This window comes from Hippocampus guttulatus, chromosome 13 (genome assembly GCF_054856545.1).
Source record: "Hippocampus guttulatus isolate MCC_2025c chromosome 13, RoL_Hgut_1.0, whole genome shotgun sequence".
In the NCBI taxonomy this organism is placed as follows: domain Eukaryota; kingdom Metazoa; phylum Chordata; class Actinopteri; order Syngnathiformes; family Syngnathidae; genus Hippocampus; species Hippocampus guttulatus.
The window spans coordinates 15,143,103-15,169,215 of record NC_141273.1 but is presented as its reverse complement, the minus strand read 5'-3'; the positions used below and the strand labels follow the sequence as shown (position 1 = coordinate 15,169,215).

General features: G+C 43.5%; 1 protein-coding gene across 10 annotated transcripts; it reads right to left on the bottom strand.

Annotated features, from left to right (window-relative positions):
* Window positions 1-204: 204 nt before the first annotated feature.
* LOC147196540 (syntaxin-binding protein 5-like) lies at window positions 205-23,970 on the bottom strand. 10 transcript variants are annotated; one of them, XM_086126975.1, is made up of 28 exons: window positions 23,484-23,970; window positions 21,772-21,869; window positions 19,693-19,774; window positions 19,154-19,254; window positions 17,475-17,609; window positions 15,985-16,048; window positions 15,290-15,373; window positions 14,626-14,749; window positions 14,463-14,541; window positions 13,390-13,544; window positions 13,069-13,289; window positions 12,931-12,998; window positions 12,812-12,852; window positions 11,994-12,214; window positions 11,622-11,827; window positions 11,221-11,346; window positions 11,000-11,151; window positions 9,497-9,559; window positions 9,327-9,383; window positions 9,125-9,190; window positions 7,745-7,795; window positions 7,507-7,623; window positions 6,108-6,350; window positions 4,968-5,331; window positions 4,713-4,878; window positions 4,103-4,214; window positions 3,791-4,011; window positions 205-3,659 (listed from the first exon to the last, which is right to left on the bottom strand). In XM_086126975.1, the coding sequence occupies exons 1-28, from the start codon at window positions 23,622-23,624 to the stop codon at window positions 3,618-3,620; spliced, it is 3,600 nt and encodes a 1,199-aa protein (XP_085983101.1). In that variant the 5' UTR covers window positions 23,625-23,970; the 3' UTR covers window positions 205-3,617. The 10 variants fall into 10 exon arrangements, with proteins under 10 accessions (XP_085983101.1, XP_085983102.1, XP_085983106.1 ...); XM_086126976.1 differs by having other exon boundaries at window positions 9,143-9,190; XM_086126980.1 differs by lacking the exon at window positions 7,507-7,623.
* Window positions 23,971-26,113: the final 2,143 nt, after the last annotated feature.

Here is a 26,113-nt window from a genome sequence, read left to right as displayed (position 1 = left end):
ATATTTTTCTCATAAATTTGAATTTAAAAAAAGGCAAAAACTTTATTCACATAAAATTGCAACATGCCAAAATGGGACTTAATGGTATGCTCGTTTTTTCCTGAAATAAATACACCTTTATTCGATTCTAGCTCTTTTTTCCCCAAGAAAAAAAATCTTGACTTGATTCTTTCTCTTGAATAATAATCCAGACACAAGCTGAAGTTGATTTTTTTTAAACATTTATTTTACATTGCACAATTATATATATAATCTACAGTCTAATTATTTGTGGCAGCAGATTTGAGACATCGATGGGAAATTCATCTTTAATAAAACTGTACAAAAATGAGAAAATACTGCAGCTCCACATATATTCATCCCAGAAGACATACAGAGACGGACAATCGGATGTATGATGGATGGATGGACGAGTGGGGGCTCAGACTCGGGCCCCCCACCCCCTTTGCACAGTGCTGTAAAGCCAAGCAAAAGCCTTTTATGCAGCAGTGCGTACGCAAAAGCCAGGAAACCTCGCACACGCACGTACACGCCATCAAATGTAAACGTCTCATTGATGTCTTTCTTGTGGGTAAATAAAAATGTCAAGATAATACGCGTTTGTAAACACTTAACGTCATGCATGCGTCAATGGAGGACGAGATTATGAGATTACTTTTGTTTCTGGCCCACGGGTTGCCCATCCCTGCTTTGAGGAACCGCGACGCACTTGAAAAGGAGAGGCCACAAAAAGTGTGTGTGTGTGTGTGGGGGGGGGGGGGGGGGGTGACGTACGTGTGTGACAAGGGGGTACCCCCCCCCAAAAAAAACGCTCAAAATTGAGCCATTCCATCCCAAACAGTGACATTTAAAGGTAGTCCTAAGGAACATGATCACGTTTATATATACAGTATATCTATATATATAGATATACAGTATATATATCAACAAAACTGATCATTACAATAAGCAAATGACATCGACAGAGATGAGCATAGATAGGTTCTGACTTATTTTGGTCCTCTCACAAAAACAAGGTAGAAAAAAATAGTGCAAAACGCACATTGCACATTGCATGTCTCCTGCTTGGCATGTGTTTGTCACTACTCAGTGGCTTTCCACTTTTGGAAAATGCGCTTTCCGTTTTGGGTGTGAATGATTTGGCGGTGGCGGGGCTGGTCAAGGAGAAAATTCAAGCAGTGCTGTTTTCATAAGTTTTTACATACAAAAATCAGACAAAAAAAATCTAAACATTTTTGTTGTTGCCGAGAAATTTCCATAACTTCTTCCACCTCTGCAAAATAATAATAAATAAATCATACGGCAAATACGTGGACAATTTTTTTAAACATCACTATTCCTACAGAAGAAACAAACAGTGTCGGTGTATTTCCGAAAATTTTACCCAAGACCAATAATGACAGAAATTTGGCAAACAACCCAACAGCATCTTCATATTAGAGTATTTTCCCAAACTTCCTACACCCAGAAAGTCGGCTCCAGTGCGCTTTTTCCTGCTTATTAGGTGCGATTGATTTGGCGAAGAAAAAAAAATTACAACAGCATTGTCGTGTTTCTGAGACTTTTGCACCAAGGGTGGGGGGTGTGCCGTTTGAATGTTGGTATTTTTTTTCCTATTTTGTAATGTGTTATTGTGGAAAAAAAGGGTGGAGATGTGAGCAACTATGTGAAAAAAAAAATCAAACGGCATTGTCATGTTTTCCGCTAATTTCCCCCAACTTATTACACCGAAAATATGGACGAACAAATGAGGAGATACTCACGGTTATGCAATTAATCTCTTTGGTGTTGCACAGAAGACGGCCGCAATATCTCATCAAATTTCAACTATGTTATTTACAAATATTTTGCAGCGACAAGCACAAAAAAATGAAAGAAAAAAGATGTACACAAACAGCAGCGTCAAGAAAAAGCAAATATAGAGTCCATACATACACATATCCCTGAATATATGTATGCTCGCAAACACGCGGCTAACCGGCTAGCTTAGCATAGGCGCGTTAGCAAAGGCAGAAATGATAACAAACGACGCCAACTGAGAATGACCGAAAGTGGAGCAATCGGTCGAAAAAAAATCATAATAAACAAGACAGACAGACAGACACACACACACACACGCACACAAAAAGAAAAAAACTCGCCAATAGTCATCACGGGAGAGTGAGAATGGTAGCTAAAATATAAATTCTCTCATTCTCCTCACATAGTAGCCCAGTGAATACAGTGAATACCGTTGTTTCCAGTGTACTTCATAGCCTCTTTTCATCCTGCACACATCATTTTTAAACACATTTTTTAGATGGACTGCAGCAGAATACCATCTAATCGAAGCCTCTTTCACACAGAGGGGCCCGAAAAAAAGGGAGGCATTAAAGATGTACAAGAAGATCCAGTCATTTATCTGCCTGTGCTTGTCACACAGAGCACCAAATCTCCTAAAATGGCATAGCATTGCTGAGAATCTTCCCCAATTTCCAACACCAAACATGTGACTAAAATTTTCCCAGCTTCGGACACTAAATACAGGATGTGGTCGACGACGATTTATTTTCAGCATGACTGATTATGGCGGTAAGAAATGAATAATAATTTCATTTTACTGTAATTCTAATTGATTTCTCTTTTTTTGGCATGAATTATAAGGCGTAAAAATGGAAAAGAGGGTCATGTGTCAGAGAATCCCCCCCCCCCCCACAACATAATGGGTGGGGTTGGGAAGAAAAGCTTGAAAAACATGAAAAGTGTCCATCGCCAATGCGGTCACTTTGCAGAATATCCAGGTGAAAAAGGCTTCAATGTAAACTACTCAGCAGGAGCGTAAACATCTTCCGAAATGCTCTCTTTCTTCAAAGTGTGCACTTCTTTCAAAATTCATACAAAGTAATGCCCGGCGAACAAAATTCTTCCTAAATTACCTAACAAACTTTGTGTGTGTCCTGATAAATAACACAATTTCCATGTGTCATGATAAACAATCGAGCAAACTTCCCGCGAGCCCTGATCATCAAATATGTGTATCCTGATAAATAAGTTAACTTCTCCAGTGGCCTGATAAATTATTTCAAAAACCTCTTGTGTGTACTGATAAATAATCTAAGAACCATCATGTGTGAGTGTGTTCTGATAAATAATCAAATAAATGCGTCAAGAATAGTCAAAGAAACTTCTCCTGTGTCCGGATGAATGCTGTAACAGAACTTCTTGTGTGTCCTGATAAATAATCAAAATGCTCATCAAAGGAAAGTGACGTTTTGTTTTTTTCTAAAAGATGATGAACTAGTCTACTACCAGCCCTTATTTGGTTGGAGATTCATCAGCTCCTGCTTCATATTCCTAAGTGCTTCAAAATGGCCTTTTCCTCACACAAAAGACAAAAGACTGAATCCTTCCGCAAGACACCAACAAACTTTGATGATTGCACTTAAAAGGATGGGCGGGGGGAGGTCACGGAGCGAGATCATCAGACTTCTAGGTCTGCAGCCGCGGTGCTTCGGCCAGTGAGGCAATGCACAGCAAAGTGACCCCGACACCCCCCCCCCCAAAAAAATAGAAAACGTGTGTGTGTGTGTGTGAGATTCCAGAGTCCCCAGTCCCTATCATGGTGTTGCCTGCCATCATCAGAGCTGGTACCACTTCTTATCTTTGTACTTTAGCATCATCTGAGGGTTTAAAAAAAACAAAGCGGAAGTTAGGAGGAACAGCGGAAAGAAAAAAAATTCAAGCAAGTCAATCAATAGTGCATGTTATTTTTAACTGAAAGGGGGAAAAAAAACAGAAGTGTAGAGCATACATCATGAGCGTGCTTGGAGAAGGACTCCGCGCTGGCCATCATGGCAGCTGTTCTCTCCTCCAGCTCACCCAGCTTCTGCCCTCGCTCGTCGAGAGCTACCCGTGCGCGGGCCAGGTCGCCCACCACGCCCGACGCCGCGCCCTTCATGCCCTCCATGTTGCCCGGGCCAGGTATGTGCTGGGCCAGGCTACGGGAAGCCTTCCCCGATGCGGTTTCGCCGACTGAGAGAGAAGAAAAAAATATGTAGCACAAATGCATAAAGAAGGGTAACGATATTGATTTTTGATGAACAGGGTCATTTGAAGCACTCACAAAGATCTTCCCGATCCAGAGACTGAGCTCCTCCACCAAAGAGGCCTTTGAAGAAACCTTTGTTGGGAGCCTCCGGGGTCTCCACTGGTGTGAACAACTCACTCAGCATCTCCTACAAGGAGACGCAACATGTTCGTTTCACTCCTTACATCTCCAGGGTTCGTAAGGCTAAAGGAAAGTTAACTTCAAGACTTTTAAAGGGTCCCCCCCTCACCCCATTTGACGTGATGTGAATTTATCACAACTACATCGTCTTCACAAGCTTGATGCTAACATACAACAGGCAACAGCATAGGCAAAAAGGGGAACGAGTACCGATACGGGCTGAAAAGCCACTCTGCGAGGAAGAAGCCATTACTCCTAAACAAACAGTTTGAACTGCACACAGAAACAAAGACCGTAATTTTTTGAAAATATGCCCCGCGGTCTGCCGAAACGAACTTCAGGTTTCAACTGTACATAGAATGCAACAATCGTCTGTAAATGTGCAATGTACCAGTATGTGCCCCTCTCAGGGGCAGCGTAGTGCAAAAATGCTTTAAAAAAAAAAAGTGTATCTTACTGGCCCTTGCAGACTCAACGCCATTTTAAAGACCCCAATGGTCGATACCTGCAGGTTGTCACAGGTCTCCTGGCTGTAGGTGATCCTCTGCACCTCAGTGGGGGAAGTGAGGTACAAAGCCTGGCCCAGATTGGAGAAGCAGAATGTCCGCGCTATCCGCATGTCCGTAAGCGGCAGGTAGTTGACGTCCAGGAGGGGCCGCAGACTCGGCAAGCTGCAAACGCCACGGAAAATCGTGACGACACCACTGGGACCTCCGAGGGCAAACGTATTTTTGACAACATCCCACAGCATTTAGACTACCTGAGAGTCATGATGTGTCCGTTGGCGCAAAAGCAGGCGATGCAATTGCCGCCGCCCATCTGTACAACGTCAGCCCTCAGCACGAAGGACGACTCGGTGATGCTGTGTTTGTGGACGCGCGTCTGGGACGGCATGGCCAACACCTTGGCCTGCTTCTCCGAGCACAGGACGGCGAACTGCGAGTCGTGGCCCTCCTGCGAAGAAGGCGGCGATGCCGGCCGGCGCCACCGGCTCTTCTCCTTCTCCTGCTCCTCGTCGGAAGCGTTGGGATCGTACCATGGCTCGTAGGAGGCTGGCAGCACAGCTCCGGCGGCGTCCAGCAGGGCCATTGTCAAGATGCCTCCTTTGAGTCTGGCCACTGTGCCTTCAAATGCCAATGTAGGATATTTGTAACATTGAAAATAGAAACAACTTTACATGTACCATGTTCAGATATTTAATGTCTTCCACGAGAGCTGAAGGATTTTGCTCCTTTTTCCTCAACATTGCGATTTGAGAGGAAGCAAGCTATAAATGAATCCAAACCAGGTTTACAGATTGTCCTTAAAATGGCGGCATTTTGTGATGACAATTTAACAGTACTAGAACATTTTTCATCGAGTCGCGCCTGTGCGACCAGTAAATTTGCAGATTTTTTTTTTTTATTCAATTACAATTCTTGAATATTTTTTGTTGCTAATAAACATCTGCTCTACGCTTCAGCCCATTTATCAGCCATAGAGTGAAAATCAGTGGAGTAACTAGTTCGTACTTGGTCTTACAATGTGCACCTCTAAATTTTCTACTTGTGCTCTGACTAATAAAATGTTACTGTGGAGCCCTGCACGGGGGGGTATGTATGTGTGGCAAATAATGTTGCTTTGTCAGAGGGCGAGTCATTATCAACACTTGGTCAATCATTTGTAAAAATCACACACGAGGACTGACCAATAGTATAAGTCACAGGTGTCAAAGGCAAGGCCCGGGGGCCAGATCTGACCCGCCACATCATTTTATGTGGCCCGTGAAAGCAAATCAAGGCTGTCAAGTTCCATGATGCTTGCTAAATTCTGAACCAAAATTTCAAATTGTCATATGTAATCCACAATAAGTCATTATTCATTCGCATTTAAAATCCCATTAGATTTCCATCATGATTACCACAGGAGGAGATCCCGACTGGCTGCATGAGCCTGTGGTCATCGCCGGGGGGCAGGCTGAGGGCCACCAACATGACGGAGCCCTGGGTGGTGCCAACCAGCACGCAGGGGCTGGGTGCGCCCTCCGACGACTTCTTGGGGAAGGTCTCGCAGAAGCATAAGGCGCACACGGCCTCGCGGGACTCCCGGTCGACGCTGGTCATGCTGGAACTGCGTGAGCGGCTGAATGAGACGTCCTTAGAATCTGGATTAAAAGGGGAGGGAGAAAGACAAGGCGTCTTTTAGAGTCGGGCCTGCTATTTCAGGATGTTAGGTCACTTTTTTGGTATGAGAACTGAGTTAGGCAGATTTTCAACGCTTGTTTTTACCGTGCCATTTTTGGGGGGCATCTGTTCAATGTGGACAAAGGACGGCACAGAAAATCCTTAAGGCTTCAAGATTGAACCAAAGTGACCCGAGAGAGGACAAAACAACCGCTTTTTTCATTTTACCAGTGTATTAAGGAGGCACCAAAAAGAGAAAAAAATGCATTAAAAACAAAAAGTATTTTTTTTAAAGCCCAATTTTCGAGATGCAAAGGTCAGAGGAATTTTTTTTGGGAGGGGGGTAGGAAAAATATATTTTTTTCCTATGAAAATTCTTATTCTTAAGAGAATAAATCACTTAAAAACTATTAAGAAACATTCCAAAATTAAGAGACCGTTGTATACTACACTAGACTTGTGTTTTTCACGATAAACGTAAAAAATAAAGTTGTATTTTGAGAAAAAATGAAATCGGATGATTGTCATTTTTACATTTACTTTTTTTTTAAGTCGGAATAACAATGCGAGTTCTACGTTTGAGACAGCTGTAATATAACAAGAATAACTGCTTTAAAAATCTACCTATGTTTTTCAACAAAGTATTTTTTTAAGTCTTAATCTTACAATAAAAAAAGCATTTTTTAAGATAGTTTGCATTAACACTTGAAAAATCCACCTGTTCTAATATCACACATCATGATTTAATCTCATCATATGTACAACTGAACAAAAACCACAAAAACTCAGTTCTCATCGTATTTTTCCCCTTTTCAGTGTCGTCCCAATCCTCAGGCCAGTGCACAGCGCATTTTGAGCTTTTACATTGGCCATCCAACTTGATTGGCTTCCTTTGTCGCAATCCCACATGGCAACAATAAACAATACAAGAAACCTGCAGGACCGGTCATAGAAGAGCACCAGCAAGCCAATTGGGGGAGAAAAATAAAAAAAAACGACAACAACGACAACAACAGCAGCAGCAGCAGCATCACTCAGGCGCAGTTGAACGTCCTTCAAACCCAAGTGCTTTAGCGCCACCGTGTGCAATTGGAAGCCTGCCAAGCCGCCCCCAGCCGGCCAGCCAGAGCAACTCACTCATGTTGTGGTCTGAGTTTGCTGTGGGGAAGACCAGTTTCACGCTCTTGCGGGTTGACGTGGGCGTGCCGCTGTGGGTGTGGTAAAAGCGTTTCCTGGATGACATGGAACGCCACGCTGCCCGCCGCGCACACACACAACACTTTAAATTGCTATAATGATTGAATTTCAAACCAGACCTTTGTAAAGAAGGGGTCGGGGGGAATCTAGAAAAAGACTGTTACCAGCTCAGGCTTACCCGGGTTTGGTTTTTGGTCATTAGACGAGCTAATTTTCCGCGACATCCTAGCTGAAACACAAACACAAGACACCTCTTTTGAGAGGTTACACTGGGGGCGCGGTAAATAAATACAATGTTTTTGAAGGAAAGAAGATTTTAGTTGTATAGTTAAATTAAAAAACGGATTCAGGGCAAAGTCTTTTTTTAAAAGGTGGTGATATGACATACGACAACTGTCGTGAATGGATCTGTGAACGTGTCTATGGAATCTGACCGTTTGTTTACTGCCACTGAAAAAAAATATTTTTTTACTCTAACTCATGAAGGAAGTTACTTTATTAAAAAGGAAGCTGATTGTAAAAAAAACCAAAAACATCTTCTGATATAGTTGCGCGATTGAGTATGCGTACAGTGGAAGCTTTTTGAAACCATAATTTTAAAAATACCATCATAGGTATGAGATACCAGCATAGGTATTAACCTGGATCTAAAAGCATTTACGCCTTATTGGTATAATTTGAATCTTAATTTATTCCCATTATTCACTTTGATAATAGAGGATACAATAATCAGGGGACCGTATTATAACACAAGCACGGAGGAAAAACGGCTTTTTAAGAGTGATTTGGGAGTCGAATCATACACGAGCGCGTGTTATTCAGGGGAGTTTAACTGAAATTGATTTTTATGATGGTGACAGTTTGGTCCTGGAATAGATGACTTCAATGTGGACTCAATTATTTCCAATGTGGGAAATGGTCCTAAAATACAAACCGACCGAGAGGTTGGCCAGCAACGTGTTGGTCTTGGACGTTAGAGGTTCTGCGGTATTGACAGTAGTTTTTGGTTACATTGTGAACATGTCAAATCACAAAAGAGCTGCCAGTTTCAGTCTTATCACCACCCTTTTCACAATCAATCAAAGGCCATGAAAAAGAGCCAGAAAACACGCTGATTTCGCTTCAAATAATATAGCGAGGAGGAAGAAGGATCAGGAGGAAGCCAAACAGTTAGTGTGTCGGCACTACGACAGCCCCGGAATCAGTAACTACTGCTCAGTTAAATGTTGAACATACATTCTGAGGCTTTAAGCACATTTTCCATGTTTTAACCATTTTAAAAAAAACAACAACACTATTTAATTTTTTTTTAATGGAATTAAATTGGGCTAAACTGCACAGAAAATCCGAAGCCTTAAAGAGAAAAAGATCATGCAATTAGGAGTCGTTGTGGTCACAAAGCAAACGCCCCAAAAGCACAATTAGTACTGAAAAAAAACCACCTTTTGATTCCAACCCTTTGCAGTCATTGTCACAGCGGCACAGTGCCTGTTAGCAGCCCGTCAATCAAGGGAGAGAGAGACACACAGGCAAAACACACTCACGCATGAGCACATACGTGTGACTGATACAGTACCAAAGTCATTGGCAACCGTCTTGGAAAAGCGTCTGCTTTTGTACTTCACTGGAAACAGTTCACAGGGAGAGAGACATATCACATGGCGGCGCACCAGGCAAGAGGATATTCGCGGAAATACATAAAACACGCATGCAAAGACACACAGACGTACGCATAACGCACACACAGCACCGTATAGTACCCTTCTTTATGAACTTGGCCTTGCTCTCATCATCGGAATTGAAGGGCGAGTTGGACCCTATGCGACGAACAGCAGTTAAAAACGCCCACAAGCACGCAGAGGAGCACGCACGCACACACTTGGCGCACAAGCAGACGCTCCGCGCCCATCACCAGAAGTCACCGGCTCACCTGAGTTAGGAGACTTGCAGCGCTCCTCTGCAGCGTTAGGCCCATCATTGGAATCGCACAGCGCTGTGGAGGAGGAACAGAGAAAAAAATAATAGGACTAATGTTCCCTCCGACAACCTCCATCGTTTTGTGCTGTTGAGCTATGCTGGCTTGCTAGTTATTGAGCACGCAGGTTCCAGTGTGGCGGTAGGATGTCAAACGTAACCAACATTTGAACCCTCATCGTATGTGACTTGAGCAAACCTGATGTGATGACTTGTAGAGCAGGAAGTGCAACTGACTTTCACGAAGGAAAGTGTCTTGCTACAGAGTACGGTATAATCAATGCAGCATGTTACACATCATGCTTTTTCTTTGGCTTACATATCCTTCTGTAGCAATACATATATTAAAAGATATATACATAGATATACAGTATATATATATATATATATAGCTACACATATATATAAAATATATCTCCACCCCACCAGCAGAGACGGGCAGCAGCGATGGCAAATAGAGAATTATGTGATGACAACGATTGAGGGAATCCTTCTGGCTGCTCTGTATATACTGTATGCATTGAGCTGCCGCATTTTCATGGGATAGGGAGAGAGCCCTGCCGTGAATAGCAAAAATCCTAGATTCGGCGACAGGTTTTTAAGTACCTTACGACTGTAGCAAAGCACCTCTTTTTTTTGTCTAAATGAAACTCAACTCATTTCTACATCGTGCCTTAGCACCAAGATGCCACCAGTTGACATCAAAAGCGACACTGTTATCGCCTTGGCCTGACCACAATAACACCGGACAGCTCAATTTTTGAGTGAATAACTGAGGATAGGTTCCAAAAAAATAAAAGAAGAGGCAAAACGGTAAATGAGCAGGCCTTCACTGGAACCGATCTTTGTTGAAAATAAATAAAATCACGTCGTAGAGTCCAGCATTCGGCTCGGCGGAGGTTCTATTCAAAGTTATGCTATTTGATACAAGGCAATTATGAACAATGCAAAAATCTATTCATCCGTATTCTTCCTTATGACTTTGACCAACTACAGAGTGACTAGAGTTGCGCTACGAAAGGGGATCAGGGTGCTACGTCTATTGTATAGCTACATAAACGGGAGCAGGAATCCCCGAGTGATGTCTGGACTTACTGAAGTGAGATGAGCGCAGCTTTTTCACAGATTCACAATACATGAGAGAAACTCTGGACATGAAAGACATCGCTGCCGTGGGAACGTCTTAACCAAATCATATAGAAAGAGACCACACAAAGACACAGGTGAAGATAGGCGTGCTGCGACAAACCACACAACAACAGAGACGCACAGCGCCAATGGTGATAGTGTTACCCTGAGAATCGCGCTTCACGAACCGTGGCTTTGCTATATTGTGGCTGTATCTAGTTGCTTGTCAATATCGCAGAAATCTGTGGTTCATCGTGATTACTGTTTTAAGGAGGTCCGTATGGCTTTTTAACAGTAATTGAAGTTGCGACTGAGTGACAAGATTTCTGACCTCCAGAGGGCTGGCGAGCTTTGCGCGGGGAGCAAGGCTGCCTCTGGTTGGGCTCCGACGGGCTGTACAGCTCCGACGTGCCCAAGTTGAGCAGCAGCGTTTTTTGGAGGTAGTCCACCACCGCCAGGCCACTGCTGTTACCAAACACCACCCTAAAAAGACAGTAGTGGATGTAATTTTGAAAATCAAAAGCATGCGGTGGATACTTGATGGATACTCACAGTCCGTATGAGGAGTTTATGGCCAAACTAGTGATCTGCTGAGGTGGTTCCCCGCTCACCCACACCAGCTGCATCACCAGCTCCACCTGGTAGCCCGGAGACTGCTTCAGAGGGGAGCTGCGCACCCTGAATGCAAAACAACACAACAGGCCATTTAACATTCCAAGTTTAAAGTCGGCATTTAAGTGGCGGGCAGCTTTTAGTGAACAAAAGACTCAATGATTTTGATCTGTGGATGGTGCCGTGCATTTGAGTCCAGCTGTTTGACAAAATGCAAACTGCTACATTAGCAGAAGCTGATAGTCAGCGACGTGTAATCATGATGTGTATATTGTAAACTGTTAGACAAAGAGCGGCACTGAAATCAACATTTATGATACCAATCAATATATTCTCCCTACTGCAGGCAGGGTATGTTGTCTCGGTGTCCGTCTGACGACGAATTGCTGCCGTTTCCGCCGGCAGAGGGTTGAGTGGAGGCTGTGGCGGGGGGCTCCCCGTCCTGGGGACTGGAGGGCACCGAGGACGCCTGCGTGGGGGTCTGCTCTCCGGTAGCGTCGGGCGAGTCTACGTCGCTCAGTTCGCACTGCATGCGCACTTCCAAGAGCTGTAAGGTAAGAAGAAAATATAAAGCAGAGATGTGACTCTGTTAAAGGTGCTCATTTGTGGAATGACCGTGAAAAGGTTTTGAAAGTGTGCCGTCTATTCAAGTCCGAAAAAAGATATAAATCATGAATTTATGAAAGTACACTACACGATACGCAAATGCTAACCTGCACGTTGGCGGTGGCGACTTCCTGCTTGCTGAAGCGGTAGACGATGACGTGCGCCGACACGCCGGCCACGCACAGCATCCTGCTCTCGGGGCACCAGCACAGCGTCTGGATGGCGAAGGGGTCCTCGTCCACGATGTCCGCGTTCGCCTTCTCTTCCTTGCCGCGGGCCCTCTCGAACACCTTGGCTGTCTTCAGCTTATAGAGCACTTGGAGCATCACTGTGGTGGGAAGAGGTTGCCATGGTAACAATCACAAAATACAACGGGCGTATGCACTCGAGGGAGGCGTTTTATTTGTTATAAATTAATGGCCGCTGTAGGGAGACTTTCATTCGTTTTAAGTTCACGGTTGTTAATTTTAACGATTGCTTGATGTAAGACTTCCGGAATGACTGAGCGAGGTGCTTATTCGTCTTAAGTTGATGATTGCTTGAGGGAGGCGTTCAAAGGTGCCTAATGAAGGCAGACGCCTTAACCTGATGATTATTTGAGAGAGGTGTTTAAGTTGACGATTGCTTGAGGGAAGCATTTATTTGTCTGATGTTGATGGCTGCTTAGGAGAGGTGTTTGTTGATTTGTGGATTGCTTGAGGGAGCTTCTTTTTTTTTTTTTTTGCCTTATTATATGATATTTGGTTTGAAGGGGGCATTTAACTCATTCAGTACCAGCCAATTCTGGACCAAGTCTGAAAAGACGTTTAAAAACGTCTTTGGGAGTGAATGAGTTAATGATGTGTCCTCGAGCGAGGAATTTATGGTTGTTTGAAACCTGCATCTGGAAGTGATGGCTGCTTGAGGGAGGCGTTGGTCCACTTACGTGCGGAAGCATCCCAAAATTTGATGGAGCCATCGGCATGTCTATTTTTGGAGTGAAAGCACAAACATAAATGAAGAACTTCATGTTTTTAAATCGACAATTTATCATGAATCACTCACCCAGTGATGATGATCTCGGGGTAACTTTCCGTGCCTTGGCCCCAGTTTCCCCCGCTGATGGGCCAATCCTAGACACAGGAAACAAATCATGAGTGAATGCACTATTAAGGGGAGTCTCGCTCCAGACTGAGGGCCCACCTTCTTGCTGTACCCTTGCCTCTTCTGCCTGCTGCCCACCGAGTAAAGTGCGGGAATAAGTTCGGCCGGGCAGTCGGCAAAGTACTCGCAGCAAGTCACTGGGGACTCATGGATGCTTAGGGGATAAGGGCTCTCGAATATCGGGTATCCAATCTGTCCGAGGTCGATGACAACTAAGTCCCGCTCCAAGAGGACTACCACGGCGTACGGCTCCTGAAAATCTAAAAACCAAAAACAAGGGTGAAATAAGCGGAAATGGAACTGACCGCGCTGTAGGCCATTGGAGTGATAGAAATGCATGGTCAGGGACTGGAGGCTCACCATTGGGATACGGCGTCTCGCACAGTGTGAGGAAATCCACGATAGGAAAGTCCATTTCCAGGACGGCGGTGCTCTTCCCGTGCATCACCGTCAGACAGGCTCTCCGACCCACCGTGTCGTAGGAGAGACCGCCGGACAGAACCATAAATGGGTCTCTAGGTGTTCGGAAGGAGATTAAAACCTCTTTTAGGTTGTCTTAAGTTGACGATTGCTTACGAGGGGCATTTATTTGTCTTGAGTTGATGATTTGTTTGAGGGAGGCGTTGATTGAATTGAGTTGTGCGTTTTTCTTAGCAATTTTAATAAGCAGTTTTATTTCTGTACTTCGTTTTAAAATGTATATTTGAATCATGGAAAGCGCCAGTGAGTTACCTTGTGTGTGAAATGTGCCATATAAATGAAGCTGCCTTTCTTTCCCTTGAGGGAGGCGTTTTTAGGTGTTTTCAGTACATTGAACAGACAAGGGATTTTATTATTCATGATTTTTAGATCAAAATTGGAAAAAAAAAACCATTTCATTAATGAAATTAAATGACTCAAACTGAAACGACATCTTAGGGTCATAAAACTAACTATAATTTTAGTGAACATGTCCTTCGTTTTCATCATAGCCAATTAATATCATACATCAGGTTCGGGGTTCATTTTAAATGCTATTTTAGTATTCCTGGATGCCTGTGCAGAAAGGACGTATAGACACCGTCTTTTGAAATTTGTAGTTTACATTATTGCAGAATATTGAGTGACCTTTTTCCCCACGTCTTGCACTGGGTAAACACTTTATATGCTTAAAAAAAAAAGCTACGACTAATAAACGAAATTAAAACAAAGCAGTTTCAAAATAAAATGTTTAATCTGCAAAAAAAAACCTAACTGAATTAAAAACAACGAAAAATTTAAAAAAAAATCAAAACAAATGAAAAATCTCACTATAATGAAAACCCCAAAACTATTAGAACCCTGGTTGACACGCACGAGCTGTTGTGACAGAATAACAGGAAAGGCTTCTTTCGAGACAGGATGTTGAAGTCTGCTTGTGGGTAAGACAGGATGGGCCTGTTAGTGGCACTTACCCAGCCCGCGTGGTTTTGTACTCCACCTTCAGTATTGGCTTGCATGGCTCTGGCTTCTTGCCATCCTTGGGCTGCTTTCCTGGTGTCAAATGGTGTGGGAATTAAGTCAGTGTTTGGCATCAGTGTGTATTTATGCAATATAATTGTGTGTGTGCGTTCAGACCATGCGGCGTTATGATCTGTGTCGGCTTGGCGGGAGTTCGTATGTTCCAAGTGGTCAGGGTGCCGTCCGAGTGGCTGCAGAGGAACTGTTTGCCCTCGTGGTGCCATGCTACCGAGTGGATGGCCTGGAAACCACCAAAGCGTAAATAGCACACAGTGGGATCGTCTTCGATCAGACAAACTAAGTTGACAAACTCTTTTTGTTAAAAAAATAATAATAATTAACAAAATCTTTCATTTGGATCTACTGTGGCCAGTATCACGCATTTGTGCTCTTTGACAACAAGGAGCAAGGAGTGATGAGGTAGATCGCAATGTTAATAACTCGAAATTAAAAGCCACAGTGTGCTTTCTGTGACCTATGGTTCATGTGTGACCGACCGTGTGCATTTCGGTATATTTTTAACAAGGAGCACATAGGGTGTTTACATTTCATAATTTTGTTTCGCAGCTCTACTAGATGCATTCATCATTTAATGCAGGTCTGTTAAATTAATGTCACTTAAAGTGAGAATTTATTTTATTTTTTTTAATTAAATAACTATTGACGGAAACAATCTTCATCATGCGTTAATCACAAGTGCCATCTTGTATTTCTGGTTTTGCGGAGGCATTGGGCAACACCTCCGAGGCGGAAGTTGAGGAACATAACAACAAGGGCTTACCTCATCATAATTGTAGCGGTAGTCAGCTTTTTTCGACTTCAGGTCCCACAACACCACCACACCGCACTCAAATCCAATGAGGAGCTTTGGTGACAAGAACACACACACACACACACACACACACACACACACACACACACACATAGACAAATTGCGTCACACCACTCGTGTCCATTCAGTTGGGCACAGGCAGTTGTTTGCATTCTAAAACTACATAATAGCAGGTCATGCTTTGTTGTCATCTGTTGTCATTTTAAAGGGCAGTTTGTGGTCCAGAAATGTCAGTGAGACTTGGCCAAAAGTATTCATAGTATGGCCAAATTGAGAGTTTTAAACTGTAACTTCAATGGAGAATGACATGAGACGGTAACAAAAGACGAGAGATTAACAGACCCTTGTATTCCCATTTTAAATGGCAAATTCTTCTGATTGTGGTTCATTTGGGCGAATTCCCTTTTCGGAGTTCATCACAATGCTTCTCTCGTTCGTATGAGCCCTGGGATTCCCCTCCAAATGAATGCTTCACACTAATCGGCAAACTTCCTGTTCACTTTCAGACACGAGTCCTTGAGACTTTCTCATGCATTGTCTGATTTCCATCCAAAAGCACCCAATCCCAAAGACGAACATGAGTTTTGGCCACACTGTGAATCATTTGCAGCCTTTGCTACGTGTCAGTTGATTGCAGGGGTTACCTTTCCTTCATCCATGGGGTTATCACTGATGTGCACTACAGGCCCTGGGTGTGTCTTGGTGGATCTGTGCGGAGGTTAAAAGGGAGGAAAGAAAAACAGGTGTCTACGGTTAGCCACTGTTGCATTCTACCTATTAGCATGCAGCTAACACAACATTAAAATGGGCTACTGTGACAGTGTTTGGACGAGAAACCCTCGTATTCACATGCTACAGTTAGTATTGTTACTCTTGGTGAGGGGAGAAGAAAAAAAATAGCAAGACTAAATTTTTTTAAGCCTCATTTGGGAAGGAAGCGTGCCACAGAGTAGAAAATAGGAAGGAAGGAGAGGGGGAGAGAGAGTGAGAGGACAGGGTCACATGAGGGTCCAGGAGAGATTACAGAGTGCAGAGACGGCGGCATCACCGTGGAAACAGAGAGCGGAAAGAAGTGTGCGTCTGGCCTAAGAGAAAAGTGTCGCAGACTGAGTGCGGTGATCTGGCTCGGCTGGCTAATGATCTCATTGCTGCTGAGTCGATACAGCAGCAGCAGCAGCGGAGGGGGGGGGGGGGGGGGGCAAGGTGGGGGCGGTGTCCAACAGCAACTCCACTCAGTAATCATCACAATGTGACACATCATACATTTCAAGTGCGTAAACAGAGTGACCCTGTTTAATCGCAGGTGATGGATTCCAGACAACCTATGATCGGTGAAAATCTGTAATAGGTAGAAAAAGGCATCCTCGAGTAAATTACACTCAGCAAAATATTACTTTTTACTTTGTTCTTTCTTGTATTACGAGTGTGTTGGGAAAGTTTGATATATAGTATCGGAGCATTTTATTTCAAGATACCCTGACTGTGGATGGTATGATAAACAATGACTTCTCGGCCATGTGCACTGTGTAACCCAGGCAATGTGAGAACTTGCCTTATGGTCATCATTCAGTGAGTCGTTGCCCGGCCGCCCGACTGAATAATTTCTGGCTTTGCCCTGCAATACGAGCAGTGCAAGTCATAAAATATCAAATGAGTACACAAATTAATTTACCAAGTAGATGCTGACGTATGCAGCATTTAGCGAAAAGCATAACTAGGGAAATTATCAGCATGTTTCCCTCTTACCTTTAAGTCTTGAGAGATGTCTTCAAAGGGTGAGTAGTTTCACAATCCCCTAATTTAACTTATTTTACACTTGATGTCAAAACGAAACACTGTGAACTTTTATGTTTAGGTTTTTACGACAGACTGATCACTTCCTGTTTTGAAATGAGACCAACTTACAAGTCAAACAGCAACGCTTCTAATTGTAATTGTAATGACAACTTCAAGTAAAGGAAGTTAAAAGTTGTCATCTTCTGTATTGGGTTGAATATGATTTTTTTTGGGGGGGGGCTCCTATTTCACTTCGTTTTGCATTCACATTGCAATTTATGCTCAAATATCTTCAACAGAGGGGTGGGGGAAGAGCAAGGGAGTTGGGTGAGGGGATGGATGGTAAAGGGGGACTCACAGTTCGATGGCTTTATTCCACATGATGACGTAGCCTGAGAGGGTAAAGGATTCTACGTTGACAATGTGGATGTTGCCTCTTTCCGTGCCGATGTAAAGCCACTTGCTCTGGAAGGGCAGGTGGCAGTACGTGATTCTGCGGGAGGACATCGAGATGAAGACCATGACGTGTTTCTTTTGCATTTTACCAGTCGGTACCAAATAGCACCGCAGAAAACTCCAAACCATGCATCTCTCAGAAAGAATCATGTTAACAAACATTCGAGAATGACGTAGTTCTCCGGTTACTTATGTCCTGTGGTGAAAAGGGCCCAAATATCACTACAAAAGTAGGCTGGTGGTAACCAAACTTGGGATCAGGCTCAAGATTTATTTATTTTTTTTACAATCAGCTGATTTGGCACAGGAAGCAGTCCCCAATCTATTTTGCACCACGGACCGGTTTCACACAAAGACACATTTTGGCTGTCGGAGCAGGTGCACAGCGATACCGAGACATCCACAAAATAACGAATAACCCCCCTTCGTAGCCACCGTCAACTGCCGCATGATTGTTGCTGTTGGAGGAAGAGTTTCTTGTGCAGCGCACACATACGCAGCTAAGATCAACTGCGCTGAGAAAGGCACAAATCTGCTCATGACGTCATTCCATTCGGTACATTCACTGATTTTCTTCATTTTTTTTTAAAATTTATTGTTAGAGTTGCTTTATTTTGAAAGTCTTCCGTCCTATTGTGAAACGCGAACAGGATGTTGTTGCGTTAGGCGCTTCTGTTTAGTGTCTTTCAAGAAAGGTTGACTGCGGCTCCGTGTCCTTAGTCAAGCACAGCCTCCACGAGTGTATATTGTAAATAGTCAAGGTGACATGTAAAGTCAGTCATAATTTGTGGGGTTTGTTGACTGAATTTGCACTCTGAGACACGTTAAAGATGTTTCCTTAAATTAGAATTTCAGATAACTTGCAATTAACATTGAGCTAGCAAATAGTATTTAAGCAACCGATTAGCATGTTAGCTCCGAAACGTTCGCATGCTAGCTTCGTCGACTTTTCATCATATAGTCGGCAAGTGGGGAGCATCAGATTGTTTTATTTCATTGAACAAAAGCATTTAAACGTGTTTATTGTTAGTGTTACACCTTTGAGTCATTGCTACGGTGAATAAAATTGCAAGAGTCATCCACTGGCGTTTCCTATCTAGCTATAGCGGGGGACATACCAGGGCGAGAATCCAAAATGCTTGGTATGCAAATGCACAGCTACACACTCCAATCTGTTGCGCATTTATTTTTTTTTCAGTGCACCCCTGTACATAACTTTGCAACTCACAATAGTGCTTACTTCAGCCAATGCAAAAAGCAACAATAGCAAGTTGAGTCATGACAAAGTCGTGCTATCTGCTTGATGAAGTATCCTGGTGGTTACTCAACTTTGGTCTAAAATGTATTCTGGGTCCATTGCCAGGGTAAAAAAAAAAAAAAGGATTTATTACAAAAGGGCGGACACAAGAGACACCGTTACTGCCCACAATTGTTGAACTGTAAGCAAGAGTGACATGCTAAGATTGAATTACAAAGGCCTCGCTCCTGTTCACACAAATGAAGCGGACTATGTATAGAGCAGTGATGGACGGGACCTGTGCGTATCTGTAGCGTTACCATCGCATACAAGTCTGACTGTACCTCTCCCTGTTGAATTTGAGTGAATGCAGGATGGCAGGGATCTTTTGCCTCAGGTTCCACAGGTGGATGCTGTCATCAGCTAAGGCACTCACTAGCGCTCCCTGAGGAAATAAAGAGACACATTACGTCCCATGACGGCCGTAGGAGGGCATTGGGCGAGCACGGTGGTAACAAAACCAACAGGAGGGCTTCATCGGGAATCATCATGACATCATGGTTTGCCCGGCAAGAGGAATGCACACTGTTTGTTCTTTGCAAGGCCAAGAATAACCCCCAAAATAATTGGGCTACATCAAATTTTCAACTACGGAACTGCAACCTTCAAACAACAAGAGCTGCATCTTTCCATGGGAACCTGTGCCAATATGCCACATACACAAGCAGTGCAACCACTGTCCCATGCAAAAATTACAAATGTATAAATAAAATACACATTATGTCAGCGTAAAAGAAGCACATTTATGATATTTTTAATGTGAAAACAGGTCAAATTTGACCAGAATCAGTACACAAGTATTAAAAAAAAAAAAAATCCAAACCTCGTTGATGAGAAACTGGAGCTGGATGACACCGGCTCCACTTTCATGTTGACAATAACACTCCACACCCGCGCGGCCGAAGCTGTGGGTTGGCTCGGTTAAGTCAAAACACATATGGACAGAGCGGGGACACCCGCAAAGATTGACAACTTTTTGTTTTCTTTTCTTTTAACTCTCGTGAATTCCACAAACATTTTAGACACATTTGTGGCAAAATCGACATGAATGTACTGCTCTGAAAATTTAAATTAATCGCATGTTAAATTTCAATTGCAATACTGAAGGGGGTTAAAAAAAAATACTGATTATTTTTCAAAATAGTTTAGCCGTAGTGTCAATCGCAAAGTGAGCAATATTATCATTGGGAGGGCAGAACTTTCACTGCAGTATATCATCTCACTTTGATCATGAAGCAAGTGGTGCCCAGAGAAGTGCCCGCTATCCAAACACATTGAGCGATTGCGCTATAAATCAAACGAGCAAGAGTGTGGGGGGCAAGGGGGTCTGTCTTGTTTACTGCCATGATTTGGTCTATAACTCTTGTTCAGCTCGGCCCCGGCGACAGCCATCTGCTCGCGTGACCGTTTCGCTGTTGCCTGCCTGCTTTGGATGCAGAGATGAAAAGGAAAATCGCAAGGAGGAGGTGGAGGAGAAGGCAGCGTGGACACCTGAACTCACTCGATGCCAGCAAAGTAGAGAAAATAAAAACACCTTCTGCAAACAGCGCAGGAGGAGACGCTCCAGACAAACAAGCTGCCTCTCCTGAAGGAACCCGGCGACACATCCGCGTCGCCATCCCGCCTTTTCAAACATCTCGATGGGACTCGGCGCAGGGGTCAAACAAAAGATTAAACCAACCGAGGCGGGGTTCTTTCAGGACTCCACAGTAGCCTGTCACACGGAGATGGTGGAAAAAATAAAAACTGCCTGAACAAAAGTGGCTTTTATACAAAAAGGGCAGCATATTGCCACATCTGTGGGCACTTTCTGACAGCATCCCGCAATCAAAGATTATCCAAATTGAGGCTGGATTCTTTCAGGACTCCACAGTGGTGGCTTTTTTGACACAGAGATACTGCAAAATTGATTAATAAATCTTCTTGCAAGAGTGACCTGGCCAATTGATTATCATGTGCTGCTGCCTGCGCATGATAATCATGTGCTTGTTATTGCTTTCTCATTTCGTTTTGTTGCTCTTGTCTAGTGCCCCTCCCCATTTGATGGTTAGCATTTTTTTAACCTAACACATCAGGTTCCTTCCTGCAGAGATGTTTGTCACATGCAAAGCTGCTGATGTTGAAATGCGTCATGCGAAATCCTTGAAGGGAGGAAATGTTTTACCAGTCAACCACTGACACATTCACCTTGCGCCTCACCGCAAAACCGCAGCATTTTAGGCTTTTTTTCCCCTCAAATCTCTCAAAAAAATGTCTTGGTTCAAATCATCTTAGAAATTGACGTCTGCTTGCCATGAAAGGTCAACATTTAAGGCCGCCTGTATGATAACGAGTAGTGGGTAGCGCAACCGCTCTAACAGGCAGATAAAACAAATGTGGCAGAGGACACATCTTGTAAAAGTCCCCATTTATTGCTTGTCGGCACCTCATTGAGCTGTGACGGATGGCATTTTCCGAGGTCCGGGGGCAACGAGCGGCGGAGCAACCCATGCGACTTGTCTTTTGATAAATGGGCCAATTGCCTGAGCGACAGTAATTCCATCAGCTCCACCTCGCGCATCAGGACCGCACGGAAGCTAGAAACGCAGTCTCAAAATCAGAGAACGCGGGCGCAGATGCGTTGAAATGACAGCAGCAGACCAGCTCCAAACTAAACAACTCATTTTTTTTTCCAACGTGAGCTAAAAAGGACCAACTTTGCGTACAAGGAGGATTTAACACTAGTTAACAGGTCTTATCCTTGACTAAAATGGCACGCAACTAGCTACTTTGAGGGTTCTCTGCGTGAAAGATCTATGTCTTAGTGGTTAACCGAAAATGTTTGACACTTTGAAGAAAAACTGCTGACTCACTTGCCATGCATGAGTCTTGTTGTTTAAAAAAAAAAAAAAAAAAAGGATACAGCCTCAAAGCTCCGGTCAGTGTCCCGACAGCCAAGATCTTCTGCACGGGGTCAAAGGCCATGGAAGATGGCTGATGCGGGAAACCATGACGCACAGTCTAGGAGAGAAATGAAGCACAATTCTGATCAGAGCCAGCAAGCACAGTTATTTACTGCATAACAAATATGATCATAACCAAGGGACAGACGATATGGCCTTAAAATAACAATTTAAAAAAAAACAATTCAGATGCAGTTCAAGTGCAGACTTTCTGCTTAAATTCAGTGGGGTGAACGAAAAAATAGCATAAAATTCTGAGGAACTAAAGGAATTGCTTTTCAACACGTCTTCATTTCAGAGGCTCAAAATTGGACAATTTAGTTAAATTAAATTTGAACACCTTGTGCTGGTAATGACTGCCTGAAGGCTTGACGCATGTTTTCTGATGCACGAAACACGGCGCAGGCATGAAGCCAAGCACGTTTCCTGTCATTCATCTCAATCAATGGAGAAAGGTTAGAAGACTCCTCCCTTCTCCACGCCGTTACATAAATATGCTAATTTGTATAAACAGTGGCTGCTGGTGGGAATAATCACTCTGCATGATCAGATAACCAAGAGATCATTCAACAATGAAAAAGAAGAACTTCACAAAATGTGAACTGGAGACGATGGTAAATGAAATATTTCCGCTATGCAGTCCCTTGGAGACAACACCTTCTCATAAGGTGCCACAGCGGCCCAAATTTTAGTTCAGCGCTCTGCAGTCCCAAAGCGGAGACGCGGTGGTTGCTTAAATTCGATGCCTGAGTTCGGTGGACGAAAAAAAGTTATTGGGGGCAGTGAAACCATGCTTTGAATGCCACTGCCCGGCATCATCTCATCTCTACGACTCTCCAACGGCTCTCAAGCAAGAAAAACATGCTATCCAAGTAGTTGCCCTGGCACACCGCACAATTCCCACGGTCATTTCACTCTTGAAACCACACATTCCCACAGTCATTTCACTCTTGAAAAATGTGAATGTGAGTGTGCACAAGTATGCATGCCACATTTCGGTGCGTACATATCCTTGTACATGAGGCCCCATGCCTTTTAGATACTTCATTGATCACAACACTGAATCAGAACGGTGAGGTCACGTGTGTTAACCACGACACTGTGTTATGACACCACCTCAGAAAGTGAACCATTGTAAACCAAGGACCCCTGGTACTGACTCATAATGCACTACTAAACCCACAAAAGGAATTCATATTGGGCAGATTTTAAAATTGTCAAGTCACCAGAATCCTGAGCCTCAGAACTGTGAGGCATACATGGTAAACGCCTGCACTTAAAGGCCAATTAATTAATAATTCCCCAATAAAATAATAATAGTCATGATCATAAATAATTCGGTGCCATGAGGTGATGTGAATAGATTAGTGCATTATTGTTTCTGCCCCCAAGACCTCACCACAGTGTAGCGTCAAGTCGACTTTCAACCACGGGAACGTGAAGCACCACAGCCCGGCTAAGCGAGCGGACGAGTCCGGCAGGCTAGCCGCGATTGAATAAGTGAGCCGGGGGCGACAAGTCAGTGCGGCGCAAATAAGCTCTTTGGCAGCCAGCCATCACACACAAATCCACCGCGAACGTCCGTTTGAGCCTCAAGTTCTTTTAAGAGTCCAAATGCCCCAACTCGGACGCGACGAGCTGTCACTCCGGGAAGAGGAGAGAAATACAGCACCTTGCAAAGCTGGAAATGCTCCGACTGCAGACTCTCCGGGACGCCGTCATTCTCCTTGCCGGCCCCAGTCTGCGAGGCCGACGACGACGAAGAGGCCGCCGTTAACCCGTCCAAAACCTTACGAATGTTGAACTTCTTCATTTTCTTTGGTGGTGTTGGAGGATGCGGCGAGGGGCACGCGCGCCGCACCGAGCCGAGGTTCCGTCAAATAGTTAGCCGAGCGTTGGGGAGGGCTTAGCAAGCCAGTGAGCTAACTGGTTAGCTTGACGAACGCACACTTTTCAACGCCGCCGTTCCGTGTCCATCTCGCGGGTTGCGGGAGATGTCGCCGAAAGGCGTCGACTGGAAACTACCTCCACGTCGTGGCCCAGCGTCAATGCGGCATTTACGCGCTGCGCACTGACGATGTTCGAGTGAGAGGCGACTAGCCGAGCTGCAGACAGCCCGTTTCTCTGCCCCCACTCCCACAAGCGGCGAGCGGGGCGGAGGGAAAGGGAGGAAGGAAGGAAGCTAGCTGCTAGCCGTTAGCTGCTAACAGGCTACGGAAACGTGGGAGGACCCGGATGTGCAAGACCTTTTGCGCCACCAGTCCAATAATAATAATGATAATAATAATAATTTTAAAACACTTACATCACTAATGGTAGTTATACTTCTACTAATAATAACCAGTGTGAAAGGAGCAATGGTATATTGTATTTTCATTGGAGAATAAGCTTTTGGTTATTTATGTTATCATTATCTATTTGATATTTTGTGTAAAGCGCTTCGTTACACCTCCAGCTGCTGTGAAAGCACCATTTGAATAAAGTTGAGTTGATAATAATAACAATTATAGTCATGCTAATGCTACGCATGTTTATATTTTTATGGTTTGTAGTGCAGAACTGTACTGGAAATGGATTCCACCTAAACCGGTTTCTAATACACTGTTTACCAACAAATGAAAAAGGAGCATTGCTTTGTTACCTTTGTGATGGTACATTTATGGATACAGCTCTTGAACTGGGTCTTTAAATGACAAGAAAACCACCTAATTTAGGAAGGTCATCATGTTCAAAGAGGAACCACTTTGGCATAGTGACTATGTTATCAGAAATTTGAACATCTCAACACAGGCCAAATGTGAGTAGAGGAACTTGGAATTTGGTGGCAAGTGTAAAATCATGCATGAAGCATAACAATATATTAGTGTGGACCGATGTTCCTTAATAGCAACATGAAGAGATGAGTAAAACTTCATATCAATTCAAGTGAGCCCACCCTATACTTGAATGTCTTATCGCACAGGATCTTTTCAGGTGAAATTTGACACATTGGGTATGGCTTTTGAAAGTGGCGCGTGAAAATAGGCCGCATTTCCTCCTTGGAGTCAAAGCAGGCGGATTGAGTTCCATAACAGGAAAATCTGGTCAGATGAATGTCTGCTTAAATAGGTTGACATTTTGAGATAACCTACATTTGCAATTCTTGGCATATTCACATGTGATTAGCAACACCCTTTCTAACTACACATTTATCTTCCTACCTATCTCCATATCTACATATCTATTTAACCAACTAGTTATCTAATCATCTATCTAAACTGGATATAAAACCTCAACACACCCTTTTCAAATGCCAAGATTTTGTGGTTTTAAAAAAATGAGACAAAGATGAATCAATCAACCTGTGCCATCCAAATAAAAACTAAGGTCTTTTCGAGAGGCTCAGGAAGTGAAAATAAACAACTGAATGAATGTGGTTGCACAAGAATGCACACCTCTTAATATTGGGGATGTGGCTGTGCTCGGAATGAACCAATCACTTGTGGAACTACATTATCTCAATTATTTTTCTTTCCCTTCTGTAATATATATATATACAGTATATATATATATATATATTTTTTTTTTCCCCCCCATTAAGGAAAGGGTCTCTGACTTCAATGTAAAAAGAATACGCCACCTAATGTGAAACATTTCTTGAACTGTGTCCTAACATTCGCTGAATTCATTTTTACGAAATTCCAATTTATTATTCCTTGTGGGAAAAGGGAAACTGGAGTGAGAGATAAAATGTCGAGCCATATAAATTTATAAATCAGATCTGTGTGAGTGTGATGGTGTAAAAGATCGGGAGGGAGCCGAGGAGCATCGATATTGAGGTCTCTCATATCTGGGACATCAGGACATAATTAGACAATCTTTACTGTCTTTGGCGGAGTTGGGTTGTGACGTAAACGATAATCCTTTGTAGGTCTGTTTGACAGCTCAGTGCTGCTTCACACAGTAGCAGAGATAGAGATACTGGCATTTTTCTGGCTGACACTGAAGGCAGCATAGAATGGCGAACAAGCTCCCCTTTTCCCATAGAGATACCTCAAGAGTCCCACATCAGTGAGGTAATAAAAAGAATAGTAGGCTACCAATGCCTTTTGCGCAGAGCCCAGAGAAGGTGCAACTTGCAAACATGCACTTTCATGCAGAAAAGATGCTAGATTACCATCGTAGAAAGTCCACTCTAGCTCAGCAACTTGAGAAGGCCTGACTGTGTAAGAGGGGCCATGGACATACTTCATTCAGAATTACCCGACACCTCTGTGCAAAAACATTTTTGACTTTAATTTCCCTTTAATTTATTTCAAACAC